This window comes from Quercus robur, chromosome 6 (genome assembly GCF_932294415.1).
Source record: "Quercus robur chromosome 6, dhQueRobu3.1, whole genome shotgun sequence".
NCBI lineage: Eukaryota > Viridiplantae > Streptophyta > Magnoliopsida > Fagales > Fagaceae > Quercus > Quercus robur.
The window spans coordinates 14,208,662-14,226,245 of NC_065539.1; the positions used below are offsets into that span (position 1 = coordinate 14,208,662).

Here is a 17,584-nt window from a genome sequence, read left to right on the forward strand (position 1 = left end):
AAAAAAACGTTAACTTATGCCATAAACATTTTAGTATTTTACCTCGAATTACATGTTTGACCTTAAATCCCAACTCCCAAACCTTTTTTTTTTTTTTTTTTTTCCAGTCAAAATCATTTAAGATTACAACTTAAATAAGTAAAATATTATTAATGTTACTGATTTTACTTTTAAAAAAATTTACAAACTTAGGGGATGGCTTACATAAATAATGCCACATTCTCAATTAGGTTGTTTTTGGTTGGATGGAAATTGATTTTCAATAAATATTTTCTATATTTACAGAGTTTTTGGAGTGACTGAAATTGTTGGTCAATCGAAAATTTTTTTCTCGTTGAACGTAAATAGAGATACTTCTGCCAAAAATGGTTTACACTTGCAGTTGCCGTAAAACATTTTCCGCCTCACCCAAAACTTATCAACCAAACCTCCACCCTCTACCTTTCACTAACAGCCACCAAACCACCACCCCCACTATCGTCTGCAGTCTCTGGTCTCCAACAAACTCCACCAGCCACCACTATGGTTGGTTGCCGATCACGATTTTTATAAAAATTTAAAACTCACTTTTTTTTTTATTAAATATATGTTGGGAGATGAGAAATATGGAAAAATAATAGAAATATAGTTTCCATAATATTTTAAAGGACGCAACTAAACATTTGAAAATATTTTCAGAGTGAAAAATATTTTATATAGAACCAAATACAACCTTAAGTATGATATTACCAATTAACTCAATCCTCTTGATATGCTTCACCCTCAACAAAAGTCACTCGCCATGCATGAAGCTCTGACAGATTTCACATCATCTCAGATTCCAATAAGGGGTGCACACTATAGTGGTTGTGCGTGAAAGGAGGTACATTTTAAAGGCATGCAAAAGCGATTGTGAGGTGGTTTTGCAAGTTGCAACATTAATCCAATGCTTGTGGAAGAAGACCTAGCATGACAATTTTACCGATAGGGAACCAATATTACTACTTGTGAAAGAACCCGAGAGTGGCTACGTACTTTAATTACATGGCCAAGGAGGTCACTATGGCCTACAACAAGGCCACCCTTAGCCTTCACATGCCCAACACCGAGTTCAACTTCGTCCTTATCGTTGCTCCAATTAGCGAATGCACAAAGCCTTTATCGAATTGCTTTTTGAGTAGGGTTTCGATACTAGAATGGGAGGAGTGGGGCAGTGGCGACGTGATAACTGATGTGGCAAATCTCTGTACATACAATTGTAAGTTTCATGTAATAAATTTGTAGTACCTTTATTAATATTCAATAAATTATAATAGATCAATCTTAAAAAAAAAATAAACATCATAAGTTGAAATTCATTAAAAAATTAAATAAATTACGATAGGTCAATGTTCTATTAAAAATTAATAGAATATCACCACTGCACATCCTTGGTGCGGTGGTCACTTCACAAATATATATAAGTGCTTGTGAGATGTGAGAGGTAAGGATCGAGATTCAAGTATCCAAGAGGAAGCTTCACACACATATACACTTAAATTAGGCTAGAATAAAAATTCTATCTTGTATAAAAAAAATAATAATAATAGAATATCACATCTCTTATATGTTTGGGCAGTCTTTTAAAATATTTAACTTTTGGCTAAATCAAAAATAACATACATGAGAAAAAAAATAACATTGAAAGATAATAAACTTATTTTCTTGATAATGAAAGGTAACATTAAGCAGTTTCTTTTTTTACCAAAAGAAGTTTCTTTTTTATTGCCCATATAAGCAATGTTATAAGCCTTTTAAATCCAAGTTTTTAATAATTTGACTCTAATAATTCTAGCTAAATACAAAATATTTTGATATTTATTATTTATATTATACATTTTTGTCGGTAGATTGCATTAAATGGAAAATTGACTAATACACATATAGTAATGCTCCAATCACAAATTATTTTACAATATTTTTATAAACAACAAAATTTTACTAATTTTCATTTGGACCTATTATTAATATAACTTTTTTATTTACCAACAACTATTCATTATTTTAGCAATTTATAAAAAAAAAACTTGTAAAATAATTGGTGCCGGGATAATATGCTGTTAATCAGGCATATGTCACTATAATTGGTCGTACAAATTTATGTGGATTAGCATCCGTAATCTAGTTGTTGGTGGTGTATGATTGACTGTCCCATGAATCAGAACCATCCAAACCGACCACTAAAACGAGCAATCCAAATTATATTCCATTTGGAATGGAATAGACACGTGGGGCGATATTTTATGTAACGTTTTCTCTACGTACTCACTCATAGAGGATTTCATTACAACAATCGAAGGTGAACCTGGCAATCAAAGTGCTAAAGCCTAAAAGCAGACAGAGGACACAGAATTTAACGGCATCAACGGGAAATTTTTTTATAGAGTGGAATATGTGCTTTGCTTGCTTTGCCCTCGGTCACTACAAAAGAGAAAAAATCAATTTCAAAATAGACAAGGAAGGACATGAACGTGTTCTTTTACTATTATCACTCATGGTCATCATCGTCTAATTTTTTTTTTTTAAAAGAAACAACCAATGTGGATCCCACTGCCACGTTTCATTCCTCACCACACAGTAAACTTTGTTAAGTAATTCTAATAAACACATAAAGTGTCCGTTTGAAACCGTTTAGTTAGGTGAAATTGAAAAAAAAAATTTGTGATAAGTTGAATAGTAACGTGAGATTATGAATAGTATTAAAAAGTGTAATATCATATCGGATAAAGTTTAGCTACAAAATTGGTTGTAACTTAAGGCTATAAACTCACTCAATAAAATAAATACTACAACATATTTTGAAAATCTAACCGTTGAATTGCATGTTCTTTACGCCCTTAATACACATATTAAATTTTATGTCAATCAGATATCATTTACTATATGATCTATAAGCTTATATTTTGTGCATAATTTTAAATTACAAAAACTTGCAATTTAAAAAATTTATTGATGACATAGCTATTAATTTTTAATTTTCTTGAAATTTTGCAAGTATGGAGGATATAAGAAGAAGATATAATCCAATGGTGGATTTGTTAAAATTCACATCCGATAAAAAGATATTAAGTAAATTTGTAGCCTAAGGCTACAACTAATTTTGTAGCTAAACTTCGTCCATATCATAAATAGTAACAAAAATAAACTGAAAGTGAAGATAAATTAAAAAATTTAGCTCATCCCAAACGCATACAAAATATCACAACTTTTATCACGACTATTTTATATGACAGATTGTATATAATTTTCTATTCAGACAGTGGAACCCGTGAATAATATTAAAAAATACAATAAGATATATAAATAGTAGTAAAAATAAACTGAAAGTGAAAATAAGTTGAAATATTCAACTCATCCCAAACTGATACAAAATATCACAACTTTTGTCACGACTATTTTAATTGATTACATGTAATTTTAACGTAACCTCGCTATCTTTTGTTAAGTATTCATAGTTTTCCATTCAGACGGTTGTAAAAAAAAGTTGTGTTTTAAGTTATGGTGTTAGAATTTTTGTAAAAATATTTAATTTAGATGAACTAAAAAGTCATATAAAAAAATAATTCTTCGTGAGTTTCAGTTAACTTAATTGATAAAGTCTTTGATGGTTATATAAGAGATCTAAGATTCAATCTCCACCTATACCAAAAACTGATCTGGAATTCAATCCCCGCCTATACCAAAAACTGATTAGTGTCTTAGTCTAATGATAAAAAGCAATCATCAAGAATGAACCCATTGGAACCTCTCAAAAAAAAAAATCTCCAAATATAATAAATATAAAAAAAAATATAAAGAAAGAAATGCGTCTCTTGCTTTCGTCAGCCAGTTGAGCATCCAGATCTTACAGACCAAAGAGAAAGAGAACCTTCCCAATCTCTTTCTCTCTCTTACAAACAGAATTAGAAAGAAAAGCATAGAAATGAATTGGGTGAGAAAGAAAAGGAGAAAATAAGAGAGACCCAGAAGAAAAGAAAAGGAAAAATTCTTCACCATGAGAGCTCATCATAATTTGAGCTTCTTTTTGATTCTGATATCATTGTCTATACCTTTCACTCCAAAATGGGTTGCTGCTGCTGCTACTACTAATATTCTAAACTCAACCAGAAATGGAGTTGAAACTCACAGGAGAATTCTGCACCAACCATTGTTCCCAGTAGGTTCAGCACCACCGCCTGGAACAGACTCAATTCCACCACCATCACCACCGCCACCGACGGTGCCATCAGACAGCTCAAATGTGCCGGGCTCGGAGTACCCATTTTTCCACGAAGGAGGACCAACCCCAGATCAGAGTCAAACACCACCTTCACCATCCAATGGAACCATGCCAATCCCAGTGGCAACAACGCAGCCAGCAAAGCAAACGAAAACAGTGGCAATCGCAATCTCAGTCGGAATTGTCACTCTGGGAATGCTCTCCGCACTCGCATTCTTTCTCTACCGCCACCGTGCAAAGCACCCACGCGAGTCTCAAGCTCAAAAGCTTGTTGGAGGAAGTTCCAGAGATAACAGCAGCGGCTCTGCCCCACCCTCGAATTTTCTGTACATTGGAACCGTGGAGCCGAGCCAGCAAAGAGGTTCAATCACTGATGGGAGCAGAGGAGAAAACAATGGAGCTAACAGGTCACCTTATCATAAGCTGAATTCGGACAAGAGATCTGATCTGTATCGGCCTAGTCCTGAGTTACAGCCACTTCCACCACTCACAAACCCTGTCTGCAATGTCAATTCCTCTTCGTCCGATGAGGAAAGCCACGACACTGCTTTTCATTCACCCAATTGCTCTTCGATCAGTTTCGATGACAATAGCTACTACACTCCCAGTTCGCGTCTAAGTTGTCCACCTAACAACAACAGTAACTATTACAACAACAATGGTTTTGCCAAAACCGACACTTATGGTGCCAATTCTGTTATTCCTCATTCCAAACGGACTTCTCCTAAATCTCGGCTTGCGGCCCCGCTTCCATCGCCACCGTATGCGCCGCCTCCTCCTCCTCCTCCGTCATCGCCGCTACCTACTCGTGTGGCGGACTTACAACAAGTGATTCCAAATCCTCCAGTGAGGCCAAAATTCTCATCGCCACCGCCACCACCAAATATGGCGCGTCTTCAATCAATAAGCTCTGTGTCTAGACAAGTCTCTGAAGCGCCAATTCCGCCCACTCCTCCTCCTCCACCACCGCCTCCGCCTCCTCCTCCTCCTCCACCGCAATCATTGCCGCAGCGGAAAGTAGGACTTCCAGAAGCAAGTGTTTCTGTTACTCCAACTCCTCCTTCTTCTGCCCAAGTTTCAAGGAAGTCATTGTCCTGGAATTCAAGCCCCAAACGCAATTTTGAGAATGAAATAACAACACCAGCACCACAAAGTAGTAATAAAAGTTTGAGCTCTTCTGAGAGGCTTGATTCAGATGAGAGGGAAGGAGCAAAACCCAAGTTGAAGCCTCTGCATTGGGACAAAGTACGGGCAACCTCGGACAGAGCCACGGTTTGGGACCAGCTCAAATCAAGCTCATTTCAGTAAGTAGTGAAATGTACACTTTTTGTGATTTATCCCATAATGCTTATTAGTTTTAGTTTGATCATTGATGTGATACAATAATATTTGTTTGCTTCATTACTTTGCAGATTGAATGAGGACATGATGGAGACTCTTTTTGGCTGCAATTCGGCGAATTCAGTTCCAAAAAAAGAGGTTACTAGGAAATCAGTGCTCCCTCCTGTTGAACTGGAAAACAGGGTGTTAGACCCAAAGAAGTCACAGAACATAGCTATTCTATTAAGAGCACTCAATGTAACAAGGGACGAGGTGTCTGAAGCTCTTTTGGATGGTAAGTGATGTTTCATTCTTTCCCATGTCTGATAAATGATTATAAATTCCATATTCTGCTTAGACGATATATAGAAAAAAAATTCAAAATCCCATTTCTCTGATTTGATCTAGACATAAAGGAATAGATAAGTTATAATGGGCAACCATATTTTTTTATTACTTACAAAATTCCAAAAGTTATGAAGTACTCTATAGTCTATAGTCTATAGATATCAATTAGCACAATTTTTTTGAGGCAGGAGGGCACGCAATGTAGCTTAGTGTACCAACAAAAAGCAGAGGATAAAAGATGTCAGAAGCAGAAATAAGAATTGAAGAGCTTAGAAGAAGTGTAATCGTGCTTATAATCATAATGGTAGTAAAAGCGTTATAGCAAGATCATATCAGTTACATCATTATGTTAGATTTCAAGTAATCATGTAAAATCCCCATCAAAATGACAACCTTGCTTCAGGAAATGAAGATTTCCAAAAACGACATTAGCATTAGAGACCAAATGAATGTTCATTGCTTCTCATGTTATAAATCATTCTACTAGATTTTGGCTAGTAAATACTAGGTCATTATGCCAAGCATGCTCCAACCTATTATGCCCTAGATCTTCTTTTTCTCAGTAGAGAAAGCATGACTGTGATTTCTTTTTTTAGTTGCTTCCCTTTTTTTTTTTTTGTCGATTTATTAGATCCGCTTGATTTACGCAATTCATTATATCTCTTATGCTCCAATTGAAGAAACCAGGTTCAAAAACCTTCATGCCTTCATCATCTGGCACACTTTCACCATAAATTAACCACAATCACTTGTCAAGAATGTAGAAAAGCTCAATTAAGTATAGTATCCCACACAACACCCTAGTGACACTTTTTGAACAGGTAGTTGCATATATCTAAAAAGTAATTAAGTAACTTGGATATTTACCAACATCTGGGTGTTTCATTTAAAAAAGGGACACCATTTCCATAATAACTGTTGTACAGATAATGCAGCTCAATAACTTCAATAATGAAATTACAAGAAACTTTCAAATTACAACTTTAAATTACAAGCCTTATTTGTATTACATCAGATTACCTGAGCTAACAATCAGGACTCACAACACATAACCAATTTGACATATGCTACTAGTGGTACTGTATTAGTTTGTGTCTTCTTCTTCTGCTTCTTCATTTCCACACACTCCCCCCTCCCCCCCTCGATTCATATGCAAACGTATGGAAAACCACACAGAAGGTGCTTCCTAGAGCACAGTCCAATGAAACAAATATGCTGATATATAGCCATTCCGCATAAATATTGCTTGAGAGGTTCTATATGACAATCTCATTGCATCACTAGTTTCTGTCTACAAAGTACTGAAGTAAGAAATATAAACATATTTGTTGAAATCTTTACCATGCTCATTGCCTTTGCATCCAACTTTCCATCTAGATTCTGAATTTTTAGTCTGAAGCATCATTTGCTTTATGTGTTTGGGTGCAACAGGTAACCCAGAAGGCTTGGGTGCTGAGCTTTTGGAAACTCTGGTAAAGATGGCTCCAACTAAGGAGGAAGAGATAAAACTTCGAGACTACCGTGGTGACATCTCAAAACTAGGGTCTGCAGAGCGATTTCTTAAGGCAGTACTTGATATCCCATTCGCGTTTAAAAGAGTTGAAGCCATGCTATACAGAGCTAACTTTGATACAGAAGTCAAATACCTGAGAAAGGCTTTTCAAACCCTTGAGGTACTTTGGCTAAAAGTTAACAATTAACAAGTTTTAATTACATGTTATTTTGATCTGTTGATTTCATGAATTTTGACTTGTAGAAACTCAAACCTTAGATTTATTATTTGTCAGGAAGCAAGTGATGAATTAAAGAACAGTCGATTATTCCTTAAACTCCTTGAAGCTGTTCTCAGGACAGGAAACAGAATGAATGTTGGAACTAACCGTGGTGATGCTAAGGCTTTTAAACTTGAAACACTCTTAAAACTTGTAGATATTAAGGGAACTGATGGGAAGACCACATTGCTACACTTCGTGGTCCAAGAGATTATTAGATCTGAAGGCACAGGTACCGATTCTACAAATGAGAATGTTCAAGAAAAAGTGCATCAAAAGATGGAGGACAGTTTCCAGAAGCAAGGATTGCAGGTTGTGGCTGGGTTAAGCAGAGACCTCGGCAATGTCAAAAAAGCAGCAGGAATGGACTCAGATGTCTTAAGCAGCTATGTGTCAAAGCTTGAAATGGGACTTGACAAAGTCAGATTGGTTTTGCAATATGAGAAGCCAGATATGCAGGGAAAATTCTTCAACTCAATGAAACTATTTCTGAAAGAGGCTGAAGAGGAAATTATTAGAATCAAGGCCGATGAAAAAAAGGCTTTATACCTTGTGAAAGAGGTCACAGAATATTTCCATGGGGATACAGCAAAGGAGGAAGCCCATCCTTTCAGAATCTTCATGATTGTAAGAGATTTTCTAGGCATACTAGATCAAGTGTGCAAGGAAGTGGGGAGGATGCAGGATAGAACAGTGGTGGGTGCTGCCAGATCTTTCCGGATATCTGCAACTGCTTCACTACCAGTTCTCAATAGGTATAGTGCGAGACAAGATTCAAGCTCGGATGAGGGAAGTTTGTCTCCTTGAAGTTGTGTGAATATCAAGTAATGAACCTCTTAGAAGTCCAATCAAATTTTAGCAGATACTTCCACGGTTATAGACTCATTATGAGCATTCAGAGGAGTAGGATAATGGAGATGTGAAAGTACTTCAGAAGGAATCGATTATTGTCAAGAAAATCCCAGTCCATGGATAGAGGTACCACTCAATTAACAAGGTGAGGCTTGTAAGAGAAGAACAAGGTTTTGTGTATGAGATCACAAATGCATAAAAAGTCAAATGTTGGGCATTGAAGATTTACTATGATAGAAGAGCAAGCTCTATCTGGAAGAAAAGGGCATCAAAAGACAAAGACATGATATTCCTTTCACTGAAGTGCACAGTCGAATGAAGCAATTCTAAATGAAAAAAGCAAAAAAAAAAAAAAAAAAAAAAAATAGATGTCTTTTTTTCCTCAATCCAACACATATGCCATAGTTAAGATGGGTTTATCTTCTTTTAGATTAGATTCCCACACATTTTCAAGAAATCAGAATGTTTTGATGTTACTTACGATGCTTTTATCTGCATTTATTTGATCAATTAGTAATAATAATAAGTAGCAGTTTCTTTTTTCAGCATTCTTTTTAATGGTTTCCCTGGAAGTTGGACAAGAATCTGCTTGAATTGTTTACTATTTTGAGTGGGAATATAAAGCCAACTCAAGTGCGGTCCTTGTTTAGCAAGGAACCAAAAAGATATCTATAAAATAAAAAAACCGTATAAATCCAGCTAGGCTTATCAATGAAGGGATTGAAGCTTTTCTATGTTGAAGGATAGAGGACAAAGATGGTGGTGGCTGGTTCAGCTTCAGCTAAATCAACCCAATTATTAGCCACTGTCAACATGGTTCCAAAAACTTCAAGTCTATCCTAATGTTATCAGAATTATGTGAAAATTTCTGATGGGTGCCTTAAAATGTTTTTCACATTTTATAAACTACCATTTTTAATAAAATGTGCTCAAGCTATCAAACAGTTAATGATGAAAAATGAAAAGAATGATTAGTGTAAAGCATGATAAGGAAGAATAGAGAGATGGGGAGGAGAAGAAAGAAAAAAAAACACTACATAAAAGTACCAAAAGATGAAAGCTCCATTTCTGATAGATGCAATGCAATCTTTATTATAGAGTGGCGAGTTTTGTTCAACTTCAAGACTTCAAGCTAAGGCAAGGGTTAGAGAAACGACATCGTCTCATCACACTCTTAAATGGGGCCATGCCAAAAATAAAATTTCCTTCATCTAAGACGACATATTTTTCACGTAAACGATGAGCTTTGGCAGCCAAGGCCTAGTCAACCCTGGACTCTATATGACAAACAATTATTTCGTCGTTTAACTGTTTTATTTATTTTGTTTAGGGACTATACTTAAATAATGTCAATGCTATATAGACGACACCAAAATTTTGTTTACAGATTCCCTGCACAAATAAACAAGTGCTCTTACCCATGACTCATGAGTGATAGAGATTGCTCAATGCTCAGTCATCAACTGGTGGTATATTGCAGTAACAATCATAGTTTTAGGTGTATGAATAGGACATCAAGGTACACTGTATAGCAGAAGGTCCATTTGACTGCATCTGGGGGCATCTCAATAAGGAATATCTCCATTTGATGGACCCAAATTTATGTGAGTTATAAATGACAAGGGCCTCAGTTTTAATTTTCTTTGAAATGGACAGCCACTTCTTTGTGAAACATTTGCTATATGCCTCAAATCAAATGTCAAATCAGCTCCAGCTAAGGCTACAGCTGAGAGGTTATTAAACTCCTTATAAAAAAATCTTGTGTGTTAGTTTGTTAAATTAGTGAGAGAAATTATTGTGTAATTTTAGAGTTTTATAAATGTGTGTTTTTTTCTTTCATATGAATAGTATGTCTTATTAATTAAATTTATGGTGAAACTTACTATTCATGTGAGAGGGGAGACTACACATTTATGGTATTCCGAAAATACCTAATAATTTTCCAAATTACTAAAGCCTTATTTGGTTTACCACTCACTCATATCTAAGTCTCAATACTCATAACTCAAATCTCCTCACTCAAACTCATATTTCAATATCTCACAACTCTAACTCAATAAAATCCATAACTCACTCTCACGCTCGTTTGGCTGAAGATTTTCATAGCTATTTCAAATTTAAAAACCCACATTTTTGTCATTCACTGAGTCCCACATAGCATTAGGAGAAGGGAAAAGGGAAAGTGATGAAGAAGAGTAGGGTCTGGTGGCTAGGAAAGTAATGAGGAAAAATATCCATTGCTCACAAAAGCCTGCAATGATGGGACGAGACACTGCTGTGGGACTTGTGTTTGTTGGAAATTTACAAAACTGCCACTGATAACTCAAAACTCGTAACTTGAAAATAGCCTCATCGTGTTTCCAAAATTGTTCACCCATCACTCAAAATTATGAAATATCATCACTAAGTTAATGGTTTGGAAATTTATCCAAATAAGCATGCTACCCGTGGGCCCCACCAATTTTGGATTATGAGTTAACAAAACTTGGATTTGTTAACTCAGTTCGGAGAAATCCAAACAAGGCCTGATTTTCCTAAAAGTTTAAACTAATAGGAGATGGTGAATTTAATCATTTAATCCACCACAGTTGAATAGTTGGAGCTCTTAGCCATATTAACTTGAAGTTTTGGTTTTACATTAAGTTATCTCTCTTATGGTTTTTAATGCTGCAGATAATGAAAGTGTTTGAACTTCTAACACTAAATTTAGCAACTGTGCGCTCTCTTGTTTGATTTGAGACTTATTAGAATCCGATCAGTTCCACGGCTATTAGAGATCATACCAGACAGCTAGAGAAAATGGATATTTTAATGTTGATTATAAATGCACTACTATAAGGTGAATTTAAACCCAACTAACTATTACTTAAACGTTGAGCTAGTCGAATTGTCCATTTCATTAGCAATACACAACTTTTTGGTCCATTCCAGGGAGTGACAAATGTCTGGAAGGAAGTGATTCTCTTATTTTTAATTCCACACTGAGATACAAAAGAACACCTTGGACCAATATTTTCTCTACAAATAGGCAATTACAACTAATTTACAATTGAAACTGGTTCTAGGAGCAGCAAAGTTTGATGCCATGTAGAGCTAGCTAGCAATGGCTGACGAAAATGATGTCATCTAGAGCTAGCAATGGCCGACGAAAAAAATGGTGCTCCAGCGATGGTCTTTGTTCTCAATATTTTTTTCACAAGTATTCTCCACTTAATCTCATCCTTCTTGCTCTGTCTCCTAATTTTCTCCCTAAAGGTCCTGAAAAAATGTAATTTGCTGAGTGAGTTGAAAGTTTAGGCTGCATATGATATAAGCTTAGGTAGAGTAGGCATGCAATCCTTGAACAAAATAGGAATTATAAATCATGATGAAAACAAGGCCCTGTATATAGTCGGCCTCATTAATTTCCTACATTTGATGAATCTAATAATGATGTCTAAGCCTGTGTTGGTGCAAGACACTCAAAACCCCTAGATCATGAATGGATGAAATGACACTCCAAATTAAAAATATAAAGAAGGAAGAGCAGAAAGCATTGTAGGTGTACCTGCACAAAGGAACCCTACAGATATCAGAATTGTCACAAAGCCGGGAGTGTAACTCCAATAGCTGCCACATTCTCTTGCAATGAACGCAACCGCCAGGAACCCTCAATTTGCAAGCAGCAAAATGACGTACAAGCAATTCCAGTCCCTTACAGGCTGCATAATCACAGGGTGACTGGTTTGCTTTGAAGTCCTTATCATGTGGCCCAATTGTCCGACAACCATCTCTGCATATGTGGACAAGAGCCTCCATTGCCTCATATAATTGCAAATAAATCTTTCCCTCGTTTGTCTTTCTGATCCGATCCTTTTGCCTCTAAAAATGAGTTTAAAACACGACTTAAACTTAAAATTCAAACAAAGAGGGAGTTTTCGTGGGTTGCCGTAATGAAATATCAGGGAAAGGGATAGAAGAAAAGAAAAAAAATAAAATAAAATTAGAGCACTTACATTATCTTCATCAATTTTTGACTGCAGAAGTACCCTCTCTAATATTGGGTGGGATTGCTTCATTGCTTGCCATCCCTCAGTAGCAGAAACAGCTTTAATGTTCCTCAGAATCATACGGTGACAAATGAAGCTAAGCCTAGGGGCATCACACAATAATGCAAGTTGAAAGATGTCAATTACATTCTCTATGGTAAGCAAACCCTGCTCTAGTTGTTGCACACATACTTGCTTCAACTCAGGAACCACATATGCATGTGACAGCACCAACAAAGGCAAGACAAATTCCTCCATATCTTCTTTCTCATAACTACATATGAAAGACCATCAACTATCAGCACAATGTAGTACTTACGTTAACATAAAGTAACAACAAAATTGAAGCTGCGTTAGAATGATCCTCTTCTTAAAGGTTTTACCATACACCAGGAATAGGTGAAAGGGAATTGATCAAAAGATGTAATTTCCAATAAAATTTCTCTGACCATTTTTACCAATTGATTAAAAATTCAGTAAAGAAATTTCAGAACTGGTCTTCAATCTTAGATTATGGTGTGCAGAGATGTAATCCATAGAAACTATATTAATCTTGGCCATTCTCTATGGCATCTACATATATACGTCCCATGGTCCAATTCTGAAGTCTTGACCAGAGTGCCAATATTATTCTTCCAACAAACCCAACAAATACTAAGAACTGAATACTAATTAATGATAAATAGTTACCAGGAAGAGTACAAAAATCGAATAAAAGCTCTAACTGCATCATGTGGAACACCAGGGATTGAAATTGATCTCTGCCGACCACGCCTTTTTGATTTCTTTAACATGCTTTTTATCACAGGAGAAGACATGCCCTGTTAATAAACATCCAGTTAATGGACTATTATGTTTATTTATCAAAGATACCGTGTCAACATGCAAAAACAATCACATTTACTTTGTATCTTGATATTAAACAAATCGTTGTAAAAAAAAAAATACAAAAAGCAACACATGCTTCCCACAGCAGAGTACACATTCCTGCCTATATTCATAAGCTTCTCTATGGCTGTGACATTTGTAAAATTGAAAATAATTACAATACAAGTAACCATTAATCAGCCTTCATATACAGATGACTTTCTAATATATAGCATCAATGTGCAAATAACTAGCTAGCTTTATCTATTTTTTTTAAAGGCTAGGGAACAATTAAATATTATGTTTTGATGTCTGTCAGCTGTAAATTTAATGAGTAATAAGCATATTATGTGCCTCTATTTTATGTGATTTCATCATTTCAAGGTTGTGCTTTTAATATTAGGAGTTGGTTAAATAGATATAGGTTGGATAAATTATTAGGTTTGGACTTTGGATGAGTTACTATTTGAATTTGAATGTTCTGTTTATCCTGTAAAACCATATATTCAGTGAAATTTCACTTTAATGGTTGGTTTCCCTTAAGGAAAACCAATTGTTTCTCTTTTATGCTGTGATTTTGTCCATTTGTGAGGTGCCACACATAACACAGTAGTTCGATACTACAAAATATGTTTTCTCTATTGATCTTGGCGCATATAATCAGAAATCAATTTGTTATCTTATTATTTCTCAAGCAGAATCATCGTTGATCATACAGAACAGACTTTTAGAGTCAAGACTTAATCGATTACCAACAAAGAGTCGAGAGTTAATTGCTATGGCATATATTTACTTACAAGAATATTAGCATGCGCATAGATGGTGCCACCATTGTCGGTATAAATAGAAACATCAGCTCTATAACCTTCATCAAAGAGGCGATCCCACAACTCTTTTGTAGATGTAGAGACACAGCAGTATCTTCTTTGCTGTGATCCATTCATCAGGTACCCCTTCTGATTATAACTACTTGTTGCTGTACCAGGCAATGGAGGTGCCATTGGAGCAACTCTCTCACCAGCTAGAGGAGAAACCTCAATGATGTTGTCCATCGTTCCCATCAGTTTCTAAGCTCTGGTTCTGCAGATGTAGCTCAATGATCAAAATCAGTTTGATTTGAAATGCTCTAAGCACTGATAATATTTATACTCTGGCAGATATTAATCTAAGAAAATAAAACTAAATTTTTCCTAGGCTGGGGTAGAATTTGCAGGGTACACATCAAATTTATGCATTCAATTGCAAGCCAAAGAGCAAAATTCGGATTATTTAGATTTTGTCCAAAAGTTTCTACTTAAGATTCACAACCAAAGGCGATATTTCAAAAGGGTGAGGGTCCATAAGAACCGAAAGATCCGGTTTGGCAAAACCCGCCAAACTCCAAATTTATAATTTACCTTTTAGAAACCAGAACATAATTAAAGAGGGCAGATATATATAAAGATGTGGAGTATTTTTTATTTTTTGAGAAAGTAAAGATGTGGAGTAGAATTGTCATATTTAAAGGGCCTACGGCACTAAATGAATACTACCTATAGATCAAAATTATTCGCTAGAAGTTTGAAGACCAAGAAACTAGGCCTTGCAATAACTTGAACTAGATTTGTACTGTCATATAATTAGATCTCGGCTAAATGTAATGCAGGTCATGTTCCTAGTATATAGACTTTATATAGATCCCAGAAATATATAGACGGCTCTAATAGTGACAGCACTCAATTTGGTGAAGGCCTTGACAATACCTTCAGAAAGTGAAATTTCTTGCCAATTTGTCAAGTGGGTTCCAACTAATGACGCAGGCTCACAACTTGATTAAAAGTGGGTTCCAACTACCAAGGTAAAGATCCTATAATAGATCCTATAATAGACATTTTCATATTTCACACTTTTTTAGTCTTTTACCATCGTCATAAGCAAGTTGGCGATCCATTTGCAATATAAAGTTCGACAATAAAACCAAGTTGGAACATTAAAAATTAAAACTTTTTCACCCTTTTCAACTTTTTATAAAGTTTTTTCTCATTTGTCTTCAAAAACTATTTGGCAACATGCAACACCCAATTCATTCCAACTCAGAAATCAAAATTATATCTATATAAAAAGATTGAATCATTTCATCCATCTCATTCAACTTTAAAAAAGATCAAAACCAAACAAAACAAAAAAAAATGATGAATCATACAGTAAAAACAAAAGATTCATTGAAGAAAGAGAGATCACCTTAATTTGAATGTATTAGTCTGCATATAATAAATGGTGAAAATTGAAAGCAGCGTGAGAAAACAGCTTGCATGCAAAGCTTTACACTTTCCCTTTGAACCAGAATCAACAACACCGCCTTATCTAATACAGCATAAGAGGATGATGACACCAAATATAGATAAAATGCTTTGGTCTACAAAGAGAAACAGAGAAATCTCCGAAGGATGAGAAACTGTTTTTAAAGACAGTCGGTGAAGAAGTTTTGGTTTCAGAAATCTCTGTCTCTCTTCTGGACCGAACCTTCCGACGACAATTCAGCAAATCAAAATAACTATATAAAAAAAACTATCTCAATGTCTATCTGTCAGTCTTTTTTTTTTCTTTTTTTTCTTTTTTTTTTTTTTTGCGCCAAAAATGGGAAGGGAGAGTCAGAAGAATGTGCCTTATTTTTACTATTATTTTTAACACTAAAAGCCAAAGGTTAAATAAATAAAAAAGAAGAAGAAATGTATGGACATAATTAACGTGCCTTTTGTTTTTGCTAAATATTGCTGATGCATCTCCACGTTGGAAGCTGATTGGTCCTCATCCATTATGACTCACGCGCTTTCCTTTTTAATTTTTTAATTTTTAATTTTCAAGGTATTTTTTTCATGCACCTACTATAAACGATTTTGTCCAATAACGATCCATAAACACACATATATAGTTTAACAACTATTAAGATAATGTTGTTATATGGATGTGAAAAAAGTGATGTTATTGGTGAATTTAGATAAGAATTTATGAAAGTTAATAGTTGTGAATAGAAGGTGAAAAAGTAATGTTATTGCCTGATTAGTGAATTCAGATAAGAATTTGTAATTGTTGTAAAAAAATGTATTGTCATAATAATCACATTACCATTTTTTTACTAAGAGATTAGAAATATTACCATTTTTTGAGATATGTACTACTAATAAATAGTAATAGAGAAAATATAAGAATATTTGAAAAAGAAAAAGGCAACGTTAGGCATATGACTCATTGCTGGTGCATGTCCACGTTGGAAACTTGGAAGCCTCTTCGTCTTGATCCTGTAGATTTTCCTTTTCTTTTTTTCTTTTTTTTTTTCTTTTTTTGGAGAAGAAGACCTTTTTGAATTACTCCATCCGTCCCAATTTGTTTGTCCAGTTTGAAAAGTCAAACTTTTGAAAGAAATATCATTTATTGTCTTATCTGTTTTATAAAAATGTATAAGTTTACAAAACTACTCTTAAATAAATTTATCAATTTTTTTTTTTTAAAGAGTTATTCTTAACGAGTCAACTAAAAAGATGTCCCAATTAGATTGATTTTTAAAAATATTTGTTAGTTTTCTTTTCAAATAGTTTTGAAAATAAAGTAGGAGTATAATAGGAACATTAGTAAATTAATTACTTTTATTTTTAGAAATAGGACAATATTTTGGGACATCCCAAAATAGAATAGAGGACAAACAAACTGGGACGGATGGAGTAGTTATATGTAACGTGTCACTTAAAAAAATTTATTTCAAAATTTAGATTATGATAAAACTGAGTTTTAAATGATGTGTCACCCCATTGCAACCAAATGTATAAGTCATTGACAAATTGTTAAGAAAAATAACACTTGACTTCCTCAAATTTTTTATTGATGTTTATATTTTTGTGGGTAGAAGCATATATATTATTAATACTCAAATAAATTAAGTTACAATTGTCTCAAAATATATCAATTTATGAGAGACACACACATATATATATATATATATATATGGAAAATTTTGTTATACACATTATATGCATTTACACACGGCCCAAGTCACGTTTTTAGACTTGAAAATGTGACTTAAAATCATGTTAATATATATATATATATAAAAAGAAAAAAAAAGATAATATATTATAAATTTCCTACAAGTGTTTTTGTGTGGGTAAAATGTAATCATTTCTCTC

At 34.6% G+C, this 17,584-nt stretch overlaps 2 protein-coding genes across 3 annotated transcripts; one reads left to right on the plus strand and one right to left on the minus strand.

Annotated features, from left to right (window-relative positions):
- Nucleotides 1-3,828: 3,828 nt before the first annotated feature.
- On the plus strand, nucleotides 3,829-9,074 carry LOC126732892 (formin-like protein 6). The gene is made up of 4 exons (XM_050435946.1): nucleotides 3,829-5,541; nucleotides 5,650-5,852; nucleotides 7,337-7,578; nucleotides 7,693-9,074. Exons 1-4 carry the CDS (start codon nucleotides 4,013-4,015, stop codon nucleotides 8,482-8,484), a joined length of 2,766 nt encoding a protein of 921 aa, XP_050291903.1. The 5' UTR covers nucleotides 3,829-4,012; the 3' UTR covers nucleotides 8,485-9,074.
- A 2,334-nt stretch (nucleotides 9,075-11,408) lies between these two features.
- LOC126732893 (BTB/POZ and TAZ domain-containing protein 4) lies at nucleotides 11,409-15,953 on the minus strand. 2 transcript variants are annotated; one of them, XM_050435947.1, is made up of 6 exons: nucleotides 15,645-15,953; nucleotides 14,222-14,504; nucleotides 13,248-13,378; nucleotides 12,525-12,831; nucleotides 12,077-12,390; nucleotides 11,409-11,787 (listed from the first exon to the last, which is right to left on the minus strand). In XM_050435947.1, exons 2-6 carry the CDS (start codon nucleotides 14,483-14,485, stop codon nucleotides 11,652-11,654), a joined length of 1,152 nt encoding a protein of 383 aa, XP_050291904.1. In that variant the 5' UTR covers nucleotides 14,486-14,504; nucleotides 15,645-15,953; the 3' UTR covers nucleotides 11,409-11,651. The 2 variants fall into 2 exon arrangements, with proteins under 2 accessions (XP_050291904.1, XP_050291906.1); XM_050435949.1 differs by lacking the exon at nucleotides 15,645-15,953 and adding an exon at nucleotides 14,957-15,109.
- Nucleotides 15,954-17,584: the final 1,631 nt, after the last annotated feature.